General features: G+C 25.4%; 1 protein-coding gene across 1 annotated transcript in view; it reads left to right on the top strand.

Moving 5' to 3' along the window:
• LOC122502006 overlaps nucleotides 1-16918 on the top strand; it is a 124200-nt gene that overhangs the window by 12318 nt on the left and 94964 nt on the right. Inside the window, exon 3 of the mRNA XM_043611845.1 lies at nucleotides 102-311. Within this exon, the coding sequence (XP_043467780.1) occupies nucleotides 172-311 (140 nt within the window). The 5' untranslated portion in view covers nucleotides 102-171. The remainder of the gene's footprint in view (nucleotides 1-101; nucleotides 312-16918) is intronic.

The raw sequence follows: 16918 nt of genomic DNA, 5'->3' as shown, positions 1-16918 counted from the left end.
AAAGTTGTAGTGAAACAAGTTTTAATTAAATCTGTCAAATTTAAGTAAATCGAATTAATTTGAAGTGTAGAAGTTAATAACCCTATTTTATTTTTTTTCAGACATGATTTTGGAACTTTCTGTGACAAGGATTTACTTAAAATAAATACAACATGTGGATATTATAAAAACATGGATGGAATGACAACAAAAATGAAGCTGCATAAAACAAAAGACAATATTTGGATTAAAATTTTATGGCAAGGATTAATTATTACAAGGATGTTGAAGGAAAAGCTTAAATCATCGCCCATCATCGAAATCATCTTTCGGTAAGTCTTTTCATTATTATACATAACTTTTAGAATATTTTTAGAGTTGCCAAAGATCAGGGAATTCAGGAAAAGCAGGGGAAATTAGAATTGGTCAGGAAAATCAGGAAAAAGTCAGGGATATTTATTAAAAGTACTAAAAAATATTAAATTTTTAGAATTTATAAGAAAAATCTGAATTTTGGTGTCTTTTGTTTGTTTCATAAACTATGAAATTTCCAATAATTCTAATACAAAACCTTCAATTTTTTCTATTTCTTAAAATAATTTCTTTTTAAATAATTTAACTCTTGAAGAATTATCATAAAATTATTACTTACAAATTATTTAATGAATAATTTTACTTAAAATAAATTACAAAATTAATTGAATTTCAAAAGAGTTGCATTTACAATCTTCATAAATAGATGAACTTCAAAGGTTTCAATTTGAAATTTTAGAAAATATCAATTTTTAATGAATTAAAAATTTTAAATAGAGATTTTAAGAACAACTGATTATAGAAATTCAATTATTTTTAATATCTATTTTAATAAAATTTTCCAAAAGAATAAAATTCAATTATTTAAACCAAATTTTAATAAATATTTCATAGGAATTCAATTATTAACCAATTTTTTATAAATTTCTTCGCACCAATTCAATTATTTCGAAAAATTTAAATACAAGACGTAGTTAATAAAATTGCAATTTTAATAGAATTTTCCTATACAATTCAATTATTTTTTATACAATTTTTTTTTAAGAATTCAATTATTTTCATAAATAACAAAATTTTTTTCAAAAACTTAATTATTTAAAAAAATTTTGTTAATATGCTTCATAAATTTGAATAATTATAATAAAATTGATCATAGACTACAATTATTTTCGTAAAATATGTAACACTTTTCCTCTAAGAATTCAATTATTGTCAAAAATTTTTGCAAAAATCTTTGAAACCATTCAATTATTTTCGTAAAATATGAAATTCTTCGTCAGATTTAAATTATTTTCAGTTTTTTAATTAAATTTCTTAAAAAAATTTATTATTTTAAAAAATTTGTTTAAAATTCTGAGAAATTCAATTATTTAAAAAAATTCTTTACAAGATGTAGTTAAAAAAATTGCAATTTTAATAAAATTTTCCTATACAATTCAATTATTTTCGTAAAAAAAATAAAATTCTTCGAAGCAATTCAATTACTTATGAAATTTTAATAAAATTCTTCCCAAGAATTCAATTCTTTTCAAAAATAAAATTTTTCACAGAAATTCAATTATTTAAAAAGAAATTTAATAAAATTCTTCGTTAGATTTAATTTATTTTCAATTTTTTATTGAAATAAATTGAAATTTCTCAATAAAATTTAATTATTTTCAAAAAGTTTAAAAAAATTCTGAGAAATTCAATTATTTAAAAAAATTTGAATAAAATTCTTCACAAGAAATTACTTAGTTTCATAAATAATAATATTTTTCTCTGGAATTCAATTCTTTAAAAAATTTTTTTAATAAAATTTGTTGCAAGAATTCAATTATTTTCATAAATAATAAAACTTATCGCAGAATTCAAATTATTTTTTATACAATTTTAAATAAACTGATAGAAAATTGCATTTATTCTTAAAATTACTTTTAAAATTCGCCGGAAAAATTCAATTATTTTTAAAAATTTTGATAAAATTCTTCATACAAATTCAATTTTAAGAAATATTCAATTATTTAATAAATGATTTATCTTTCTAATTAAATAATTGAATTTCAAAAAATTTTTCTTATAAAAATTGATTAAAAAAGAATTTTACTTAAAGTTTTCAATTATAATTGAATATTAAAAGCATTATAGCGTGAATTTTTAGAAATAATTGAATTTTCGAAAAGGGTTTAAATTAAAATCTTTGAAAATTTGAATTTATAGTTACAATATTCTTATGATATAAAATAATGATTTTATCTCTCTGTCATCTTAAATTTATTATTTTATTAATTTATTTTTTAATTTTTTAATTTTTATTTTTTTTATTATTATTAATTAATTATTATTATTTATTTATTATTAAACATGAAGAAATCGATCACTTCGAGTAGAAGACTCGGAGTTATCAATATCTTCATGTTTTATAATAATATTCTCATACGTTATTGAATTTCAGAAGGTTAGAATATTTTTCAGAGTCAGAGAAAAAGTAATAATTTTGTCTGGAAATCAGGGAAAAGTCAGGGAAAGTCAAAATTAAATTTTTGTGGCAATCCTGAGTTAACACAAGTATTTGCAAATATAAAAAAAGTTGCGTCATTTCTTGTTTGATCAGTACAATTAGTATTTGTAAATAGTACAAATTTGTATTTGTATATAGTACAAATTTGTATTTATAAATAGTACAAATTAGTATTTGTACTAATAAGTCAAGTAGAAAATGAAAATGAAAATCCCATTTCTCAAAATTTGAAAATATTTCTCAATTCCACAAATTTATGTTTCTGCCGCTCCATATAATGCGCTCCTATATTCTAACATTATCTACTCTAAGAGAATAGTCACGTGTTTTGTTAGTGGATAAAGATTAGCATCTTGCAAGAAGTTGAACTCGCGGCCTTATCACATCACTGAACAACGGTTTGCAATCCTCGCAAAGAGAATATTACAAGATCTAGGTATCGTATTTGCTATACTGTATTTGCTATTCAAAAAAAGTGAAACAATGTAAATTACTTTTTTTTCCCCTCCGCTTTCTGATGATGTGAAATAAGAGGGAATTTTTTTGCCGTTGAGTAATATTTATGTTTCGTTGTTCTTTAAGAAAAAAAAACAGATCCTTTTCTTTCTCTTTTTTTCGTTTGTTTGTTCTTACCCCTATTCTCAGTGTCTTAAGATAACAGTTACTCCCTTTTCTCGTAGAGGAGGATAAGGTTAAGCTGACATTACTGCTTTTATTACAGAGTCCCTAAGAAGTAACAGCCAAGAATTCACTGCAAGGTGAAAAGTGGTAGTCTCTCATGCGGTACTTTCTAGACTTCTCATTGGCAAATTACGACCCTTCTCGGTCTTTATTTTCCATTAAATTGTTTGGAAATTTTCATTAAATTATCTTTTTCGGCTACATTCTAAATAACAAGATTTTACATCACATTTAAATCTTCAAGTTTCTCTGCTATTCCCCTGATTTAAATCAAGTATTTTAGAATTAAATTTTAAGAGATTTATAGTGCTCTGAATTTGGAATATATTTTTTACATAAATATAAATAGAAAAACAATCAGTTTAGAAATAGCGAAAAAAAATAGTTTAACATTTAAACTGAACTTTTTCGAGAAAAAGCGTGAATTCGAGTTATTCTCTCTAAAGTCGTTTAGTGTTTCATAGTTGAAACTCTAAAGTGGTGGCTAACTCTTGGCATAACCATTATATAATATTGGTGCGCGAAGAGTTTTAGTACGAAAATGTATATGTTAAACGATGAGTTTAAACCTTTAGGCGATAAAATATAGTTTAATGCAAAATTAATGAAACTTTTGTTCACAAGAAAAGACGCGCAAGTCTCATGAAGTCGATGATATATAATGACAAAAAGGTGAGAAAAAAAATTTGCCCCTTATCGTCGAGCAAAAGAAACAGCAAACCTGGTTTTTTTTGCTTCTTTTACATTCAAAGTATTTAAATTTCAATGTATATATGTATATAGAATCTGCGAAGAGAATATATACGCTCTCCATAAGAAAAGGAACGGTATTATTTTTCAATTTGGATTAAGAGCATTTAGAAAGACTGTAGTTAAAGAGAAATTTTTCCTTATTTGGTAAAGCAAAAGCTTTCAGAGCTGACTTTTTTAACTTTCGAAGAAGACATTAAATATTCATTTATTCTTCATTATTTTTACACTTTTAAGAATTAACCATTTACCATCAACAACTCTTTAATTATTATACTATTATTCACTGTTGTGATAATAATTTTCGTTTTGAAAAATATATTTGCAAATACTTTAGGGTTGCCACTAAACCTGAAAACCTGGAAATATCAGGAAATTTTATAAATTTGGTTAAAACCTGGAAAAGTCAGGGAATTTTGATCTAAATCCTGGAAAATTGTTCTTTTCTAAAGTTATTGTGTTTATTCTTCAAATCTAATTTAACTTTATATTTCAAAAGTAATTCAATTTTAAAAAAGTTGCGTTTACAATTTTCATAAGTAGATGAACTTCAAAAGGTTTTAATTTAGAATTTTGTAAAAGTTCAATTTTGAATAAATTTCTTTAGAAATCTTAAAAGAACGTAGATTTTTGAAAAATTTTAATAATTCCAATTCTTTAAAAATTAATTAAATTTTTTTTATATTTATTTAATTGATTAAAATAATGGGTTTATAAAAGAATTTTAGTTCAAAACACTAAAAGAAATATTGAAATTTAGAGCAATTATAAATGATTGCAGAAATTCAATAAATTTCCAAAAATAGTAAAACTTTTCTCAGAAACTCAATTATTTTCAAAAATTTTAATAAAATTCTTGGCAAAATTTCAATTATTTTCAAAAAATATCCTCAATTCAATGATTTTTAATATCTGCTACTTTAATAAAATTTTCCAAAAGAATTCAATTACTTAAAAAAAATTTTAATAAAGTTCTACGCAAAAATTTAATTATTCTCACAAATAATAAAATTCGTTTTATTTTTATTTTTATTAAAATTCACCAAAAGAATTCAATTATTTAAAAAGAAATTTTAATAAAATTCGTCTCAAGAATTCAATTATTTTCAAAACTAATATAATTCTTCGCAGAAATTCAATTATGTTCAAAAATTGACAAAAAATTCTCGTCAAAATTTCAATTATCTTTAAGAAAATAAAATTTTTATTCGAAATTCAATTATTTTCACACGGAGAAAACTGGAGTATTCAACTAACTATCTGGAGGGACTAACAGACTATATTTAAGGTTAAGTTTTTCGTAACAATCTCGGAGGGATAAATTGACACTCCGATGATTAATTTGACTCACTCGGAGGGAAAAGTTAACTATCCAGAGAATCAGGCTTTACACTCAAAACCTAACCCTCTAAGTTTGACTATCCAGTTTTCTCAGTGCAAAAATTTAAATAAAATTCTTTGCTAAATTTCAATTATTTTCAAAAATTTTCCTCAATTCAAGGATTTTTAATATATTTACTACTTTAATGAAATTTCCTAAAAAAATTCAATTATTTGAAAAAAATTTTAATAGAATTCAACGCAAACATTTAATTAATTCATAAATAATAAAAATTTCAGAGGCATTCAATTGTTTCAAAAACTCTTATTAAATTCTTTGGAGTAATTCAATTATTTTTAATTACAATTTTAATCAAATTTTCCCAAAAGAGAAATTATTTTTAAAAATTTTTATTAAAATATGTCAAAATACTTTTAATAAATAATTCTGTAGAATAACTTTTTTTAAAAAGTTTAATTGAATTTTTTGAAGTTTTTATCTTATCTAATACTAGTAAAAATACTCCATCCGCCAATTAGCAGACAATCGAATTTTTTAGTATTGCGAAGCTTAGAGCTTTAAAAAATTCAATTGTTAATAAACAATTGATTTTGTTGTTGCTTATTGTTCCTTAGATGTTTCTTAACAAGAATTTTTTTTAGTAAAATAATTGTGGCAAAAAAACTAGGAAAAATACTCCATCCGCCAATTAGCAGACAATCGAATTTTTTAGTATTGTGAAGTAAAGGGCTTTAAAAATTTTAATTGTTAATGAACAATTGATTTTGTTGTTGCTTATTGTTCCTTAGATGTTTCTTAACAAGAATTTTTTTTAGTAAAATAATTGTGGCAAAAAAACTAGTAAAAATACTCCATCCGCCAATTAGCAGACAATCGAAGTTTTTAGTATTGTGAAGTAAAGGGCTTTAAAAATTCAATTGTTAATAAACAATTGATTTTGTTGTTGCCTATTGTTCCTTAGATGTTTCTTAACAAGAATTTCTTTTAGTAAAATAATTTTGGCAAAAATACTTGTAAAAATACTCCATCCGCCAATTAGCAGACAATCGAATTTTTTAGTATTGTGAAGTTAAGGGCTTTAAAAATTTTAATTGTTAATAAACAATTAATTTTGTTGTTGCCTGTTGTTCCTTAGATGTTTCTTAACAAGAATTTCTTTTAGTAAAATAATTTTGGCAAAAAAACTAGTAAAAATACTCCATCCGCCAATTAGCAGACAATCGAATTTTTTAGTATTGTGAAGTAAAGGGCTTTAAAAATTTTAATTGTTAATAAACAATTGATTTTGTTGTTGCCTGTTGTTTCTTAGATGTTTCTTAACAAGAATTTCTTTTAGTAAAATAATTTTGGCAAAAAAACTAGTAAAAATACTCCATCCGCCAATTAGCAGACAATCGAATTTTTTAGTATTGTGAAGTAAAGAGCTTTAAAAAATTCAATTGTTAATAAACAATTGATTTTGTTGTTGCCTATTGTTCCTTATATGTTTCTTAACAAGAATTTCTTTTAGTAAAATAATTTTGGCAAAAAAACTAGTAAAAATACTCCATCCGCCAATTAGCAGACAATCGAATTTTTTAGTATTGTGAAGTAAAGAGCTTTAAAAAATTCAATTGTTAATAAACAATTGATTTTGTTGTTGCCTATTGTTCCTTACATGTCTTTTTAACAAGAATTTCTTTTAGTAAAATAATTTTGGCAAAAAAACTAGTAAAAATACTCCATCCGCCAATTAGCAGACAATCGAATTTTATAGTATTGTGAAGTAAAGGGCTTTAAAAATTCAATTGTTAATAAACAATTGATTTTGTTGTTGCCTATTGTTCCTTACATGTCTTTTTAACAAGAATTTCTTTTAGTAAAATAATTTTGGCAAAAAAACTAGTAAAAATACTCCATCCGCCAATTAGCAGACAATCGAATTTTTTAGTATTGTGAAGGAAAGAGCTTTAAAAAATTCAATTGTTAATAAACAATTGATTTTGTTGTTGCCTATTGTTCCTTATATGTTTCTTAACAAGAATTTCTTTTAGTAAAATAATTTTGGCAAAAAAACTAGTAAAAATACTCCATCCGCCAATTAGCAGACAATCGAATTTTTTAGTATTGTGAAGTAAAGGGCTTTAAAAATTTTAATTGCTAATAAACAATTGATTTTGTTGTTGCCTATTGTTCAATAGATGTTTCTTAACAAGAATTTCTTTTAGTAAAATAATTTTGGCAAAAAAACTAGTAAAAATACTCCATCCGCCAATTAGCAGACAATCGAATTTTTTAGTATTGTGAAGTAAAGAGCTTTAAAAAATTCAATTGTTAATAAACAATTGATTTTGTTGTTGTCTATTGTTCCTTACATGTCTTTTTAACAAGAATTTCTTTTAGTAAAATAATTTTGGCAAAAAAAATAGTAAAAATACTCCATCCGCCAATTAGCAGACAATAGGATTTTTTAGTATTGTGAAGTAAAGAGTTTTAAAAAATTCAATTGTTAATAAACAATTGATTTTGTTGTTGCCTATTGTTCCTTAGATGTTTCTTAACAAGAATTTCTTTTAGTAAAATAGTTTTGGCAAAAAAACTAGTAAAAATACTCCATCCGCCAATTAGCAGACTATCGAATTTTTTAGTATTGTGAAGTAAAGAGCTTTAAAAAATTCAATTGTTAATAAACAATTGATTTTGTTTTTGCCTATTGTTCCTTACATGTCTTTTTAACAAGAATTTCTTTTAGTAAAATAATTTTGGCAAAAAAACTAGTAAAAATACTTCATCCGCCAATTAGCAGACAATCGAATTTTTTAGTATTGTGAAGTAAAGAGCTTTAAAAAATTCAATTGTTAATAAACAATTGATTTTGTTGTTGCCTATTGTTCCTTAGATGTTTCTTAACAAGAATTTCTTTTAGTAAAATAGTTTTGGCAAAAAAACTAGTAAAAATACTCCATCCGCCAATTAGCAGACAATCGAATTTTTTAGTATTGTGAAGTAAAGAGCTTTAAAAAATTCAATTGTTAATAAACAATTGATTTTGTTGTTGCCTATTGTTCCTTACATGTCTTTTTAACAAGAATTTCTTTTAGTAAAATAATTTTGGCAAAAAAACTAGTAAAAATACTTCATCCGCCAATTAGCAGACAATCGAATTTTTTAGTATTGTGAAGTAAAGAGCTTTAAAAAATTCAATTGTTAATAAACAATTGATTTTGTTGTTGCCTATTGTTCCTTAGATGTTTCTTAACAAGAATTTGTTTTAGTAAAATAATTTTGGCAAAAAAACTAGTAAAAATACTCCATCCGCCAATTAGCAGACAATCGAATTTTTTAGTATTGTGAAGTAAAGAGCTTTAAAAAATTCAATTGTTAATAAACAATTGATTTTGTTGTTGTCTATTGTTCCTTAGATGTTTCTTAACAAGAATTTGTTTTAGTAAAATAATTTTGGCAAAAATACTTGTAAAAATACTCCATCCGCCAATTAGCAGACAATCGAAGTTTTTAGTATTGTGAAGTAAAGAGCTTTAAAAAATTCAATTGTTAATAAACAATTGATTTTGTTGCTGGCTATTGTTCCTTAGATGTTTCTTAACAAGAATTTGTTTTAGTAAAATAATTTTGGCAAAAAAACTAGTAAAAATACTCCATCCGCCAATTAGCAGACAATCGAATTTTTTAGTATTGTGAAGTAAAGGGCTTTAAAAATTTTAATTGTTAATAAACAATTAATTTTGTTGTTGCCTGTTGTTCCTTAGATGTTTCTTAACAAGAATTTCTTTTAGTAAAAGAATTTTGGCAAAAAAACTAGTAAAAATACTCCATCCGCCAATTAGCAGACAATCGAATTTTTTAGTATTGTGAAGTAAAGGGCTTTAAAAATTCAATTGTTAATAAACAATTGATTTTGTTGTTGCCTATTGTTCCTTAGATGTTTCTTAACAAGAATTTCTTTTAGTAAAATAATTTTGGCAAAAAAACTAGTAAAAATACTCCATCCGCCAATTAGCAGACAATCAAATTTTTTAGTATTGTGAAGTAAAGAGCTTTAAAAAATTCAATTGTTAATAAACAATTGATTTTGTTGTTGTCTATTGTTCCTTAGATGTTTCTTAACAAGAATTTGTTTTAGTAAAATAATTTTGGCAAAAATACTTGTAAAAATACTCCATCCGCCAATTAGCAGACAATCGAAGTTTTTAGTATTGTGAAGTAAAGGGCTTTAAAAATTCAATTGTTAATAAACAATTGATTTTGTTGTTGCCTATTGTTCCTTAGATGTTTCTTAACAAGAATTTCTTTTAGTAAAATAATTTTGGCAAAAAAACTAGTAAAAATACTCCATCCGCCAATTAGCAGACAATCGAATTTTATAGTATTGTGAAGTAAAGGGCTTTAAAAATTCAATTGTTAATAAACAATTGATTTTGTTGTTGCCTATTGTTCCTTTGATGTTTCTTAACAAGAATTTCTTTTAGTAAAATAATTTTGGCAAAAAAACTAGTAAAAATACTCCATCCGCCAATTAGCAGACAATCAAATTTTTTAGTATTGTGAAGTAAAGAGCTTTAAAAATTTTAATTGTTAATAAACAATTGATTTTGTTGTTGGCTATTGTCCCTTAGATGTTTCTTAACAAGAATTTCTTTTAGTAAAATAATTTTGGCAAAAATACTTGTAAAAATACTCCATCCGCCAATTAGCAGACAATCGAATTTTTTAGTATTGTGCAGTAAAGAGCTTTAAAAAATTCAATTGTTAATAAACAATTGATTTTGTTGTTGTCTATTGTTCCTTAGATGTTTCTTAACAAGAATTTCTTTTAGTAAAATAATTTTGGCAAAAATACTTGTAAAAATACTCCATCCGCCAATTAGCAGACAATCGAATTTTTGACTTTTGCGAAGCTTAGAGCTTTTAAAAATTCAATTGTTAATAAACAATTGATTTTGTTGTTGCCTATTGTTCCTTACATGTCTTTTTAACAAGAATTTCTTTTAGTAAAATAATTTTGGCAAAAAAACTAGTAAAAATACTCCATCCGCCAATTAGCAGACAATCGAATTTTTTAGTATTGTGAAGTAAAGGGCTTTAAAAATTCAATTGTTAATAAACAATTGATTTTGTTGTTGTCTATTGTTCCTTACATGTCTTTTTAACAAGAATTTCTTTTAGTAAAATAATTTTGGCAAAAAAAATAGTAAAAATACTCCATCCGCCAATTAGCAGACAATCGGATTTTTTAGTATTGTGAAGTAAAGAGCTTTAAAAAATTCAATTGTTAATAAAAAATTGATTTTGTTGTTGCCTATTGTTCCTTAGATGTTTCTTAACAAGAATTTCTTTTAGTAAAATAGTTTTGGCAAAAAAACTAGTAAAAATACTCCATCCGCCAATTAGCAGACTATCGAATTTTTTAGTATTGTGAAGTAAAGAGCTTTAAAAAATTCAATTGTTAATAAACAATTGATTTTGTTGTTGCCTATTGTTCCTTACATGTTTCTTAACAAAAAATTTCTTTTAGTAAAATATTTTTGGCAAAAAAACTAGTAAAAATACTCCATCCGCCAATTAGCAGACAATCGGATTTTTTAGTATTGTGAAGTAAAGGGCTTTAAAAATTTTAATTGTTTATAAACAATTGATTTTGTTGTTGGCTATAGTTCCTTAGATGTTTCTTAACAAGAATTTCTTTTAGGAAAATAATTTTGGCAAAAATACTTGTAAAAATACTCCATCCGCCAATTAGCAGACAATCGAATTTTTGACTTTTGCGAAGCTTAGAGCTTTTAAAAATTCAATTGTTAATAAACAATTGATTTTGTTGTTGCCTATTGTTCCTTATATGTTTCTTAACAAGAATTTCTTTTAGTAAAATAATTTTGGCAAAAAAACTAGTAAAAATACTCCATCCGCCAATTAGCAGACAATCGAATTTTTTAGTATTGTGAAGTAAAGGGCTTTAAAAATTTTAATTTTTAATAAACAATTGATTTTGTTGTTGTCTATTGTTCCTTAGATGTTTCTTAACAAGAATTTCTTTTAGTAAAATAATTTTGGCAAAAAAACTAGTAAAAATACTTCACCCGCCAATTAGCAGACAATCGAATTTTTTAGTATTGTGAAGTAAAGAGCTTTAAAAAATTCAATTGTTAATAAACAATTGATTTTGTTGTTGCCTATTGTTCCTTAGATGTTTCTTAACAAGAATTTCTTTTAGTAAAATAGTTTTGGCAAAAAAACTAGTAAAAATACTCCATCCGCCAATTAGCAGACAATCGAATTTTTTAGTATTGTGAAGTAAAGAGCTTTAAAAAATTCAATTGTTAATAAACAATTGATTTTGTTGTTGCCTATTGTTCCTTAGATGTTTCTTAACAAGAATTTCTTTTAGTAAAATAGTTTTGGCAAAAAAACTAGTAAAAATACTCCATCCGCCAATTAGCAGACAATCGAATTTTTTAGTATTGTGAAGTAAAGAGCTTTAAAAAATTCAATTGTTAATAAACAATTGATTTTGTTGTTGCCTATTGTTCCTTAGATGTTTCTTAACAAGAATTTCTTTTAGTAAAATAATTTTGGCAAAAATACTTGTAAAAATACTCCATCCGCCAATTAGCAGACAATCGAATTTTTTAGTATTGTGAAGTAAAGAGCTTTAAAAAATTCAATTGTTAATAAACAATTGATTTTGTTGCTGGCTATTGTTCCTTAGATGTTTCTTAACAAGAATTTCTTTTAGTAAAATAATTTTGGCAAAAATACTTGTAAAAATACTCCATCCGCCAATTAGCAGACAATAGAATTTTTTAGTATTGTGAAGTAAAAGGCTTTAAAAATTATAATTGTTAATAAACAATTGATTTTGTTGTTGGCTATTGTTCCTTAGATGTTTCTTAACAAGAATTTCTTTTAGTAAAATAATTTTGGCAAAAAAACTAGTAAAAATACTCCATCCGCCAATTAGCAGACAATCGAATTTTTTAGTATTGTGAAGTAAAGAGCTTTAAAAAATTCAATTGTTAATAAACAATTGATTTTGTTGTTGCCTATTGTTCCTTACATTTTTTTTTAACAAGAATTTCTTTTAGTAAAATAATTTTGGCAAAAAAACTAGTAAAAATACTCCATCCGCCAATTAGCAGACAATCGAATTTTTTAGTATTGTGAAGTAAAGAGCTTTAAAAAATTCAATTGTTAATAAACAATTGATTTTGTTGTTGCCGATTGTTCCTTACATGTCTTTTTAACAAGAATTTCTTTTAGTAAAATAATTTTGGCAAAAAAACTAGTAAAAATACTCCATCCGCCAATTAGCAGACAATCGAATTTTTTAGTATTGTGAAGTAAAGAGCTTTAAAAAATTCAATTGTTAATAAACAATTGATTTTGTTGTTGCCTATTGTTCCTTAGATGTTTCTTAACAAGAATTTCTTTTAGTAAAATAATTTTGGCAAAAATACTTGTAAAAATACTCCATCCGCCAATTAGCAGACAATAGAATTTTTTAGTATTGTGAAGTAAAAGGCTTTAAAAATTATAATTGTTAATAAACAATTGATTTTGTTGTTGGCTATTGTTCCTTAGATGTTTCTTAACAAGAATTTCTTTTAGTAAAATAATTTTGGCAAAAAAACTAGTAAAAATACTCCATCCGCCAATTAGCAGACAATCGAATTTTTTAGTATTGTGAAGTAAAGAGCTTTAAAAAATTCAATTGTTAATAAACAATTGATTTTGTTGTTGCCTATTGTTCCTTACATGTTTCTTAACAAGAATTTCTTTTAGTAAAATAATTTTGGCAAAAAAACTAGTAAAAATACTCCATCCGCCAATTAGCAGACAATCGAATTTTTTAGTATTGTGAAGTAAAGAGCTTTAAAAAATTCAATTGTTAATAAACAATTGATTTTGTTGTTGCCTATTGTTCCTTAGATGTTTCTTAACAAGAATTTCTTTTAGTAAAATAGTTTTGGCAAAAAAACTAGTAAAAATACTCCATCCGCCAATTAGCAGACAATCGAATTTTTTAGTATTGTGAAGTAAAGGGCTTTAAAAATTTTAATTGTTAATAAACAATTGATTTTGTTGTTGGCTATTGTCCCTTAGATGTTTCTTAACAAGAATTTCTTTTAGTAAAATAATTTTGGCAAAAATACTTGTAAAAATACTCCATCCGCCAATTAGCAGACAATAGAATTTTTTAGTATTGTGAAGTAAAAGGCTTTAAAAATTATAATTGTTAATAAACAATTGATTTTGTTGTTGGCTATTGTTCCTTAGATGTTTCTTAACAAGAATTTCTTTTAGTAAAATAATTTTGGCAAAAAAACTAGTAAAAATACTCCATCCGCCAATTAGCAGACAATCGAATTTTTTAGTATTGTGAAGTAAAGAGCTTTAAAAAATTCAATTGTTAATAAACAATTGATTTTGTTGTTGCCTATTGTTCCTTACATTTTTTTTTAACAAGAATTTCTTTTAGTAAAATAATTTTGGCAAAAAAACTAGTAAAAATACTCCATCCGCCAATTAGCAGACAATCGAATTTTTTAGTATTGTGAAGTAAAGAGCTTTAAAAAATTCAATTGTTAATAAACAATTGATTTTGTTGTTGGCTATTGTTCCTTAGATGTTTCTTAACAAGAATTTCTTTTAGTAAAATAATTTTGTCAAAAAAAATAGTAAAAATACTCCATCCGCCAATTAGCAGACAATCGAATTTTTTAGTATTGTGAAGTAAAGAGCTTTAAAAAATTCAATTGTTAATAAACAATTGATTTTGTTGTTGCCTATTGTTCCTTACATGTTTCTTAACAAGAATTTCTTTTAGTAAAATAATTTTGGCAAAAAAACTAGTAAAAATACTCCATCCGCCAATTAGCAGACAATCGAATTTTTTAGTATTGTGAAGTAAAGAGCTTTAAAAAATTCAATTGTTAATAAACAATTGATTTTGTTGTTGCCTATTGTTCCTTAGATGTTTCTTAACAAGAATTTCTTTTAGTAAAATAATTTTGGCAAAAAAAATAGTAAAAATACTCCATCCGCCAATTAGCAGACAATCGAATTTTTTAGTATTGTGAAGTAAAGAGCTTTAAATTAGAGCTTTTATATGTTAAATTATGTTTGTAGAATATTTTTATTTAACTCTATAGTGAAATAAATCATCGCGAAAAAGAAAGAATGAAGAATTGATCATTTCGAATTATTTTGTGGCGACGCCTATGGATTTGTGATACGTCGGGCGGTTGGCGGTTCGCTAGTTTCACGGCACCACATTTTTTGTGTATTTAATCATTTTGCGAGTGAATCAGAATATTTTTTAGGAAAAAGTCAAAAATTTTTTTGGTAATCAAGAGAAAGTCTTGAAATTAGGAAATTATTTAGTTTGGTAAATTTTAAATGTGTAAATGTAGTTTTAAAAACCTGGAAAAATCCCATTTTTTTGCTTGGGAAATTTGGAAAAGTCAGGGAATGTGTTATCAGCTATCATTAAAATATAAAATTTTTTTATTCTTCGCACTTTATTTATAAGTGAAAGTTGATTTTACAGCATTTGATTTATTTGAGATCAAGTTTTCATTTCATTTAAACAATATTTGTTCATTAGTAGAAATTTACCCCCCAGGGTTACATGAATGATTGGCATTCGTTTACCTTGAACCATCCCTTATTATTTATTACGGATTTGCACATGGGCTTATAATTACGATTAATGCTTCATTTTAATCCATCCGTCAATTAGTGAATGAATATTTATGTGTACATTATTACCTTTTTGTCAAATATTTTTTAATGTTTTCGCATTTCCATAATTTTTGAAATGTAATTTTTTTCCTGGATTTGTTTTATTTGATTAAATAAAAAAGAAAGAGGAAAAGATTTCAATGTATAACAAAAAAAAAAAGATCGGAAACCATCAAAAAGTAGATAGCAAAAAGGTACTGTAATTATCGGATTTTTCCCAACTATTTAAATCGTTCGACATCGGGCCGAACGTTCAATATATGCAGTTCAGTGGGCTTCTGCAGTTTTGTAATTTGCTCGAACTATGCTGAAAGTATTTTGAAAGCTTTGGTCGAAGTAATGTTGAAGCTATAACGAAACAATTTAGAATCACGGTTGAATCGAGGAATTATATGTATTATAGGAAACGACACATTTTAAAAAGGGTTCGAACTTTATTCTTTAGTTTGAAATAATTTTTTTATTTATAGTTTTTCAGAAGATAAATTTTGTGTATTGTGCTATAGTGAAGCTATTACATATAGATTTACAGTTAAATAATCTTATTATTATGGTTGCAAACTTGCTAAATGCGGCTCACCACTGAAACTCCATAGTTTCTAACGGTATTAGGCAAATGGCATCGTGGTAATTTGCCATGCGCATGATTCGAATCACAGTGATACTTACATTGAAATCCGAGAATTAGGGATGCTTATAAACTTCTCAATAGGGACGATTAAACAGCTTGAATATTATCTGTTTTTAATTTCACAATTAGCAGAATAATTCTTTTGTTGCAGTTTAGTTTTTCATGTTTAGTATTTGGTTTCTTTTTTCGGAGAATTTTTTATTATCCTTTTAAAGAAGTGATAAAATGCATTTTAAGGACATTTCAGTCTAAATGTCCAAACTCTTTGAATTTTACGAGCATTTTGTGAAATATAGAGCACAGCTGCATTCTTCTTTGGAGCTTCTCTTTCTGTTTTTCTTGGACAAGAGGCATTATTGCAACCCACTTGAGAATAATTTTCTACTGGTTGGCAATCTTATTGTCAGAATTCTTTTCTCTTCCCCTGAGTTTATAAGAAAGAAAGAAAGAAAGAAAGTTACACGTGTTGCATTTTGAGGTACTTTATATAGTAAATTCCTAAAGTACCTGCTAAAGGATTCTTGAATATGAAATGAATCTTTGACACTTGGTAGTTACTTCCCTCATACAAGAAAGTTAAATGCTTCTTTGATATCTCTTAGGTCTCTGATCTCGAATATTGGAGGCAAAAGTGTGATTAAGTGAAGCAACACATGTGCAATTTTAAACTTTGAACTGCCTCTCTCGCTTCACAAAGTATTCCCTTACACATGCCTTCATGATAATGAATTTTCACTTTTATATCTATATAAACATAATCACATTTTAAATTTTCCTTCTTTGGTTAAAAATTTTTAGAGAAGCATCTGTTATTCGATTTGCGTTTCTCTAGTGTCTTCTTTTGATGTATCAAAAGTAAAAGTTTTATTCATGATTCTGGTACTAATTCTATTTATTGTTATAGTATTCGTAGTGTTGTTCTGACAAATAGAAATTGCTGAAATTTATTATAAGATGGAGAAGAGACGATTGGTATGATTATTAAATTCGTTGAGTGTTATTTGCAGTCGAGATTGTTAGCGCTGCTCTGATTTCATTTTGCGGCCGTGTCTCAACGTCGTTTTTCCTTTTCTGAAACGAGATCCTCGACGGAAACTCCACCGAGTTTTGTGCGTCAAGTTTTGAGTGTAGTTTGTTGATTGAACTAAAAACCAACTGCTGCTCAACGGAGCAATTCAATTTGTTAAAATTACCTTTTATTCGAGCGCCATTTTTGTATAGTTGATAAAAAGCGTATTTTAATCCATTAATTTACAGGGTT

The sequence above is a fragment of the Leptopilina heterotoma genome, unplaced genomic scaffold, assembly GCF_015476425.1.
Source record: "Leptopilina heterotoma isolate Lh14 unplaced genomic scaffold, ASM1547642v1 Lhet_22, whole genome shotgun sequence".
Lineage (NCBI taxonomy): Eukaryota > Metazoa > Arthropoda > Insecta > Hymenoptera > Figitidae > Leptopilina > Leptopilina heterotoma.
This window is presented reverse-complemented; position numbering and strand designations above follow the sequence as displayed.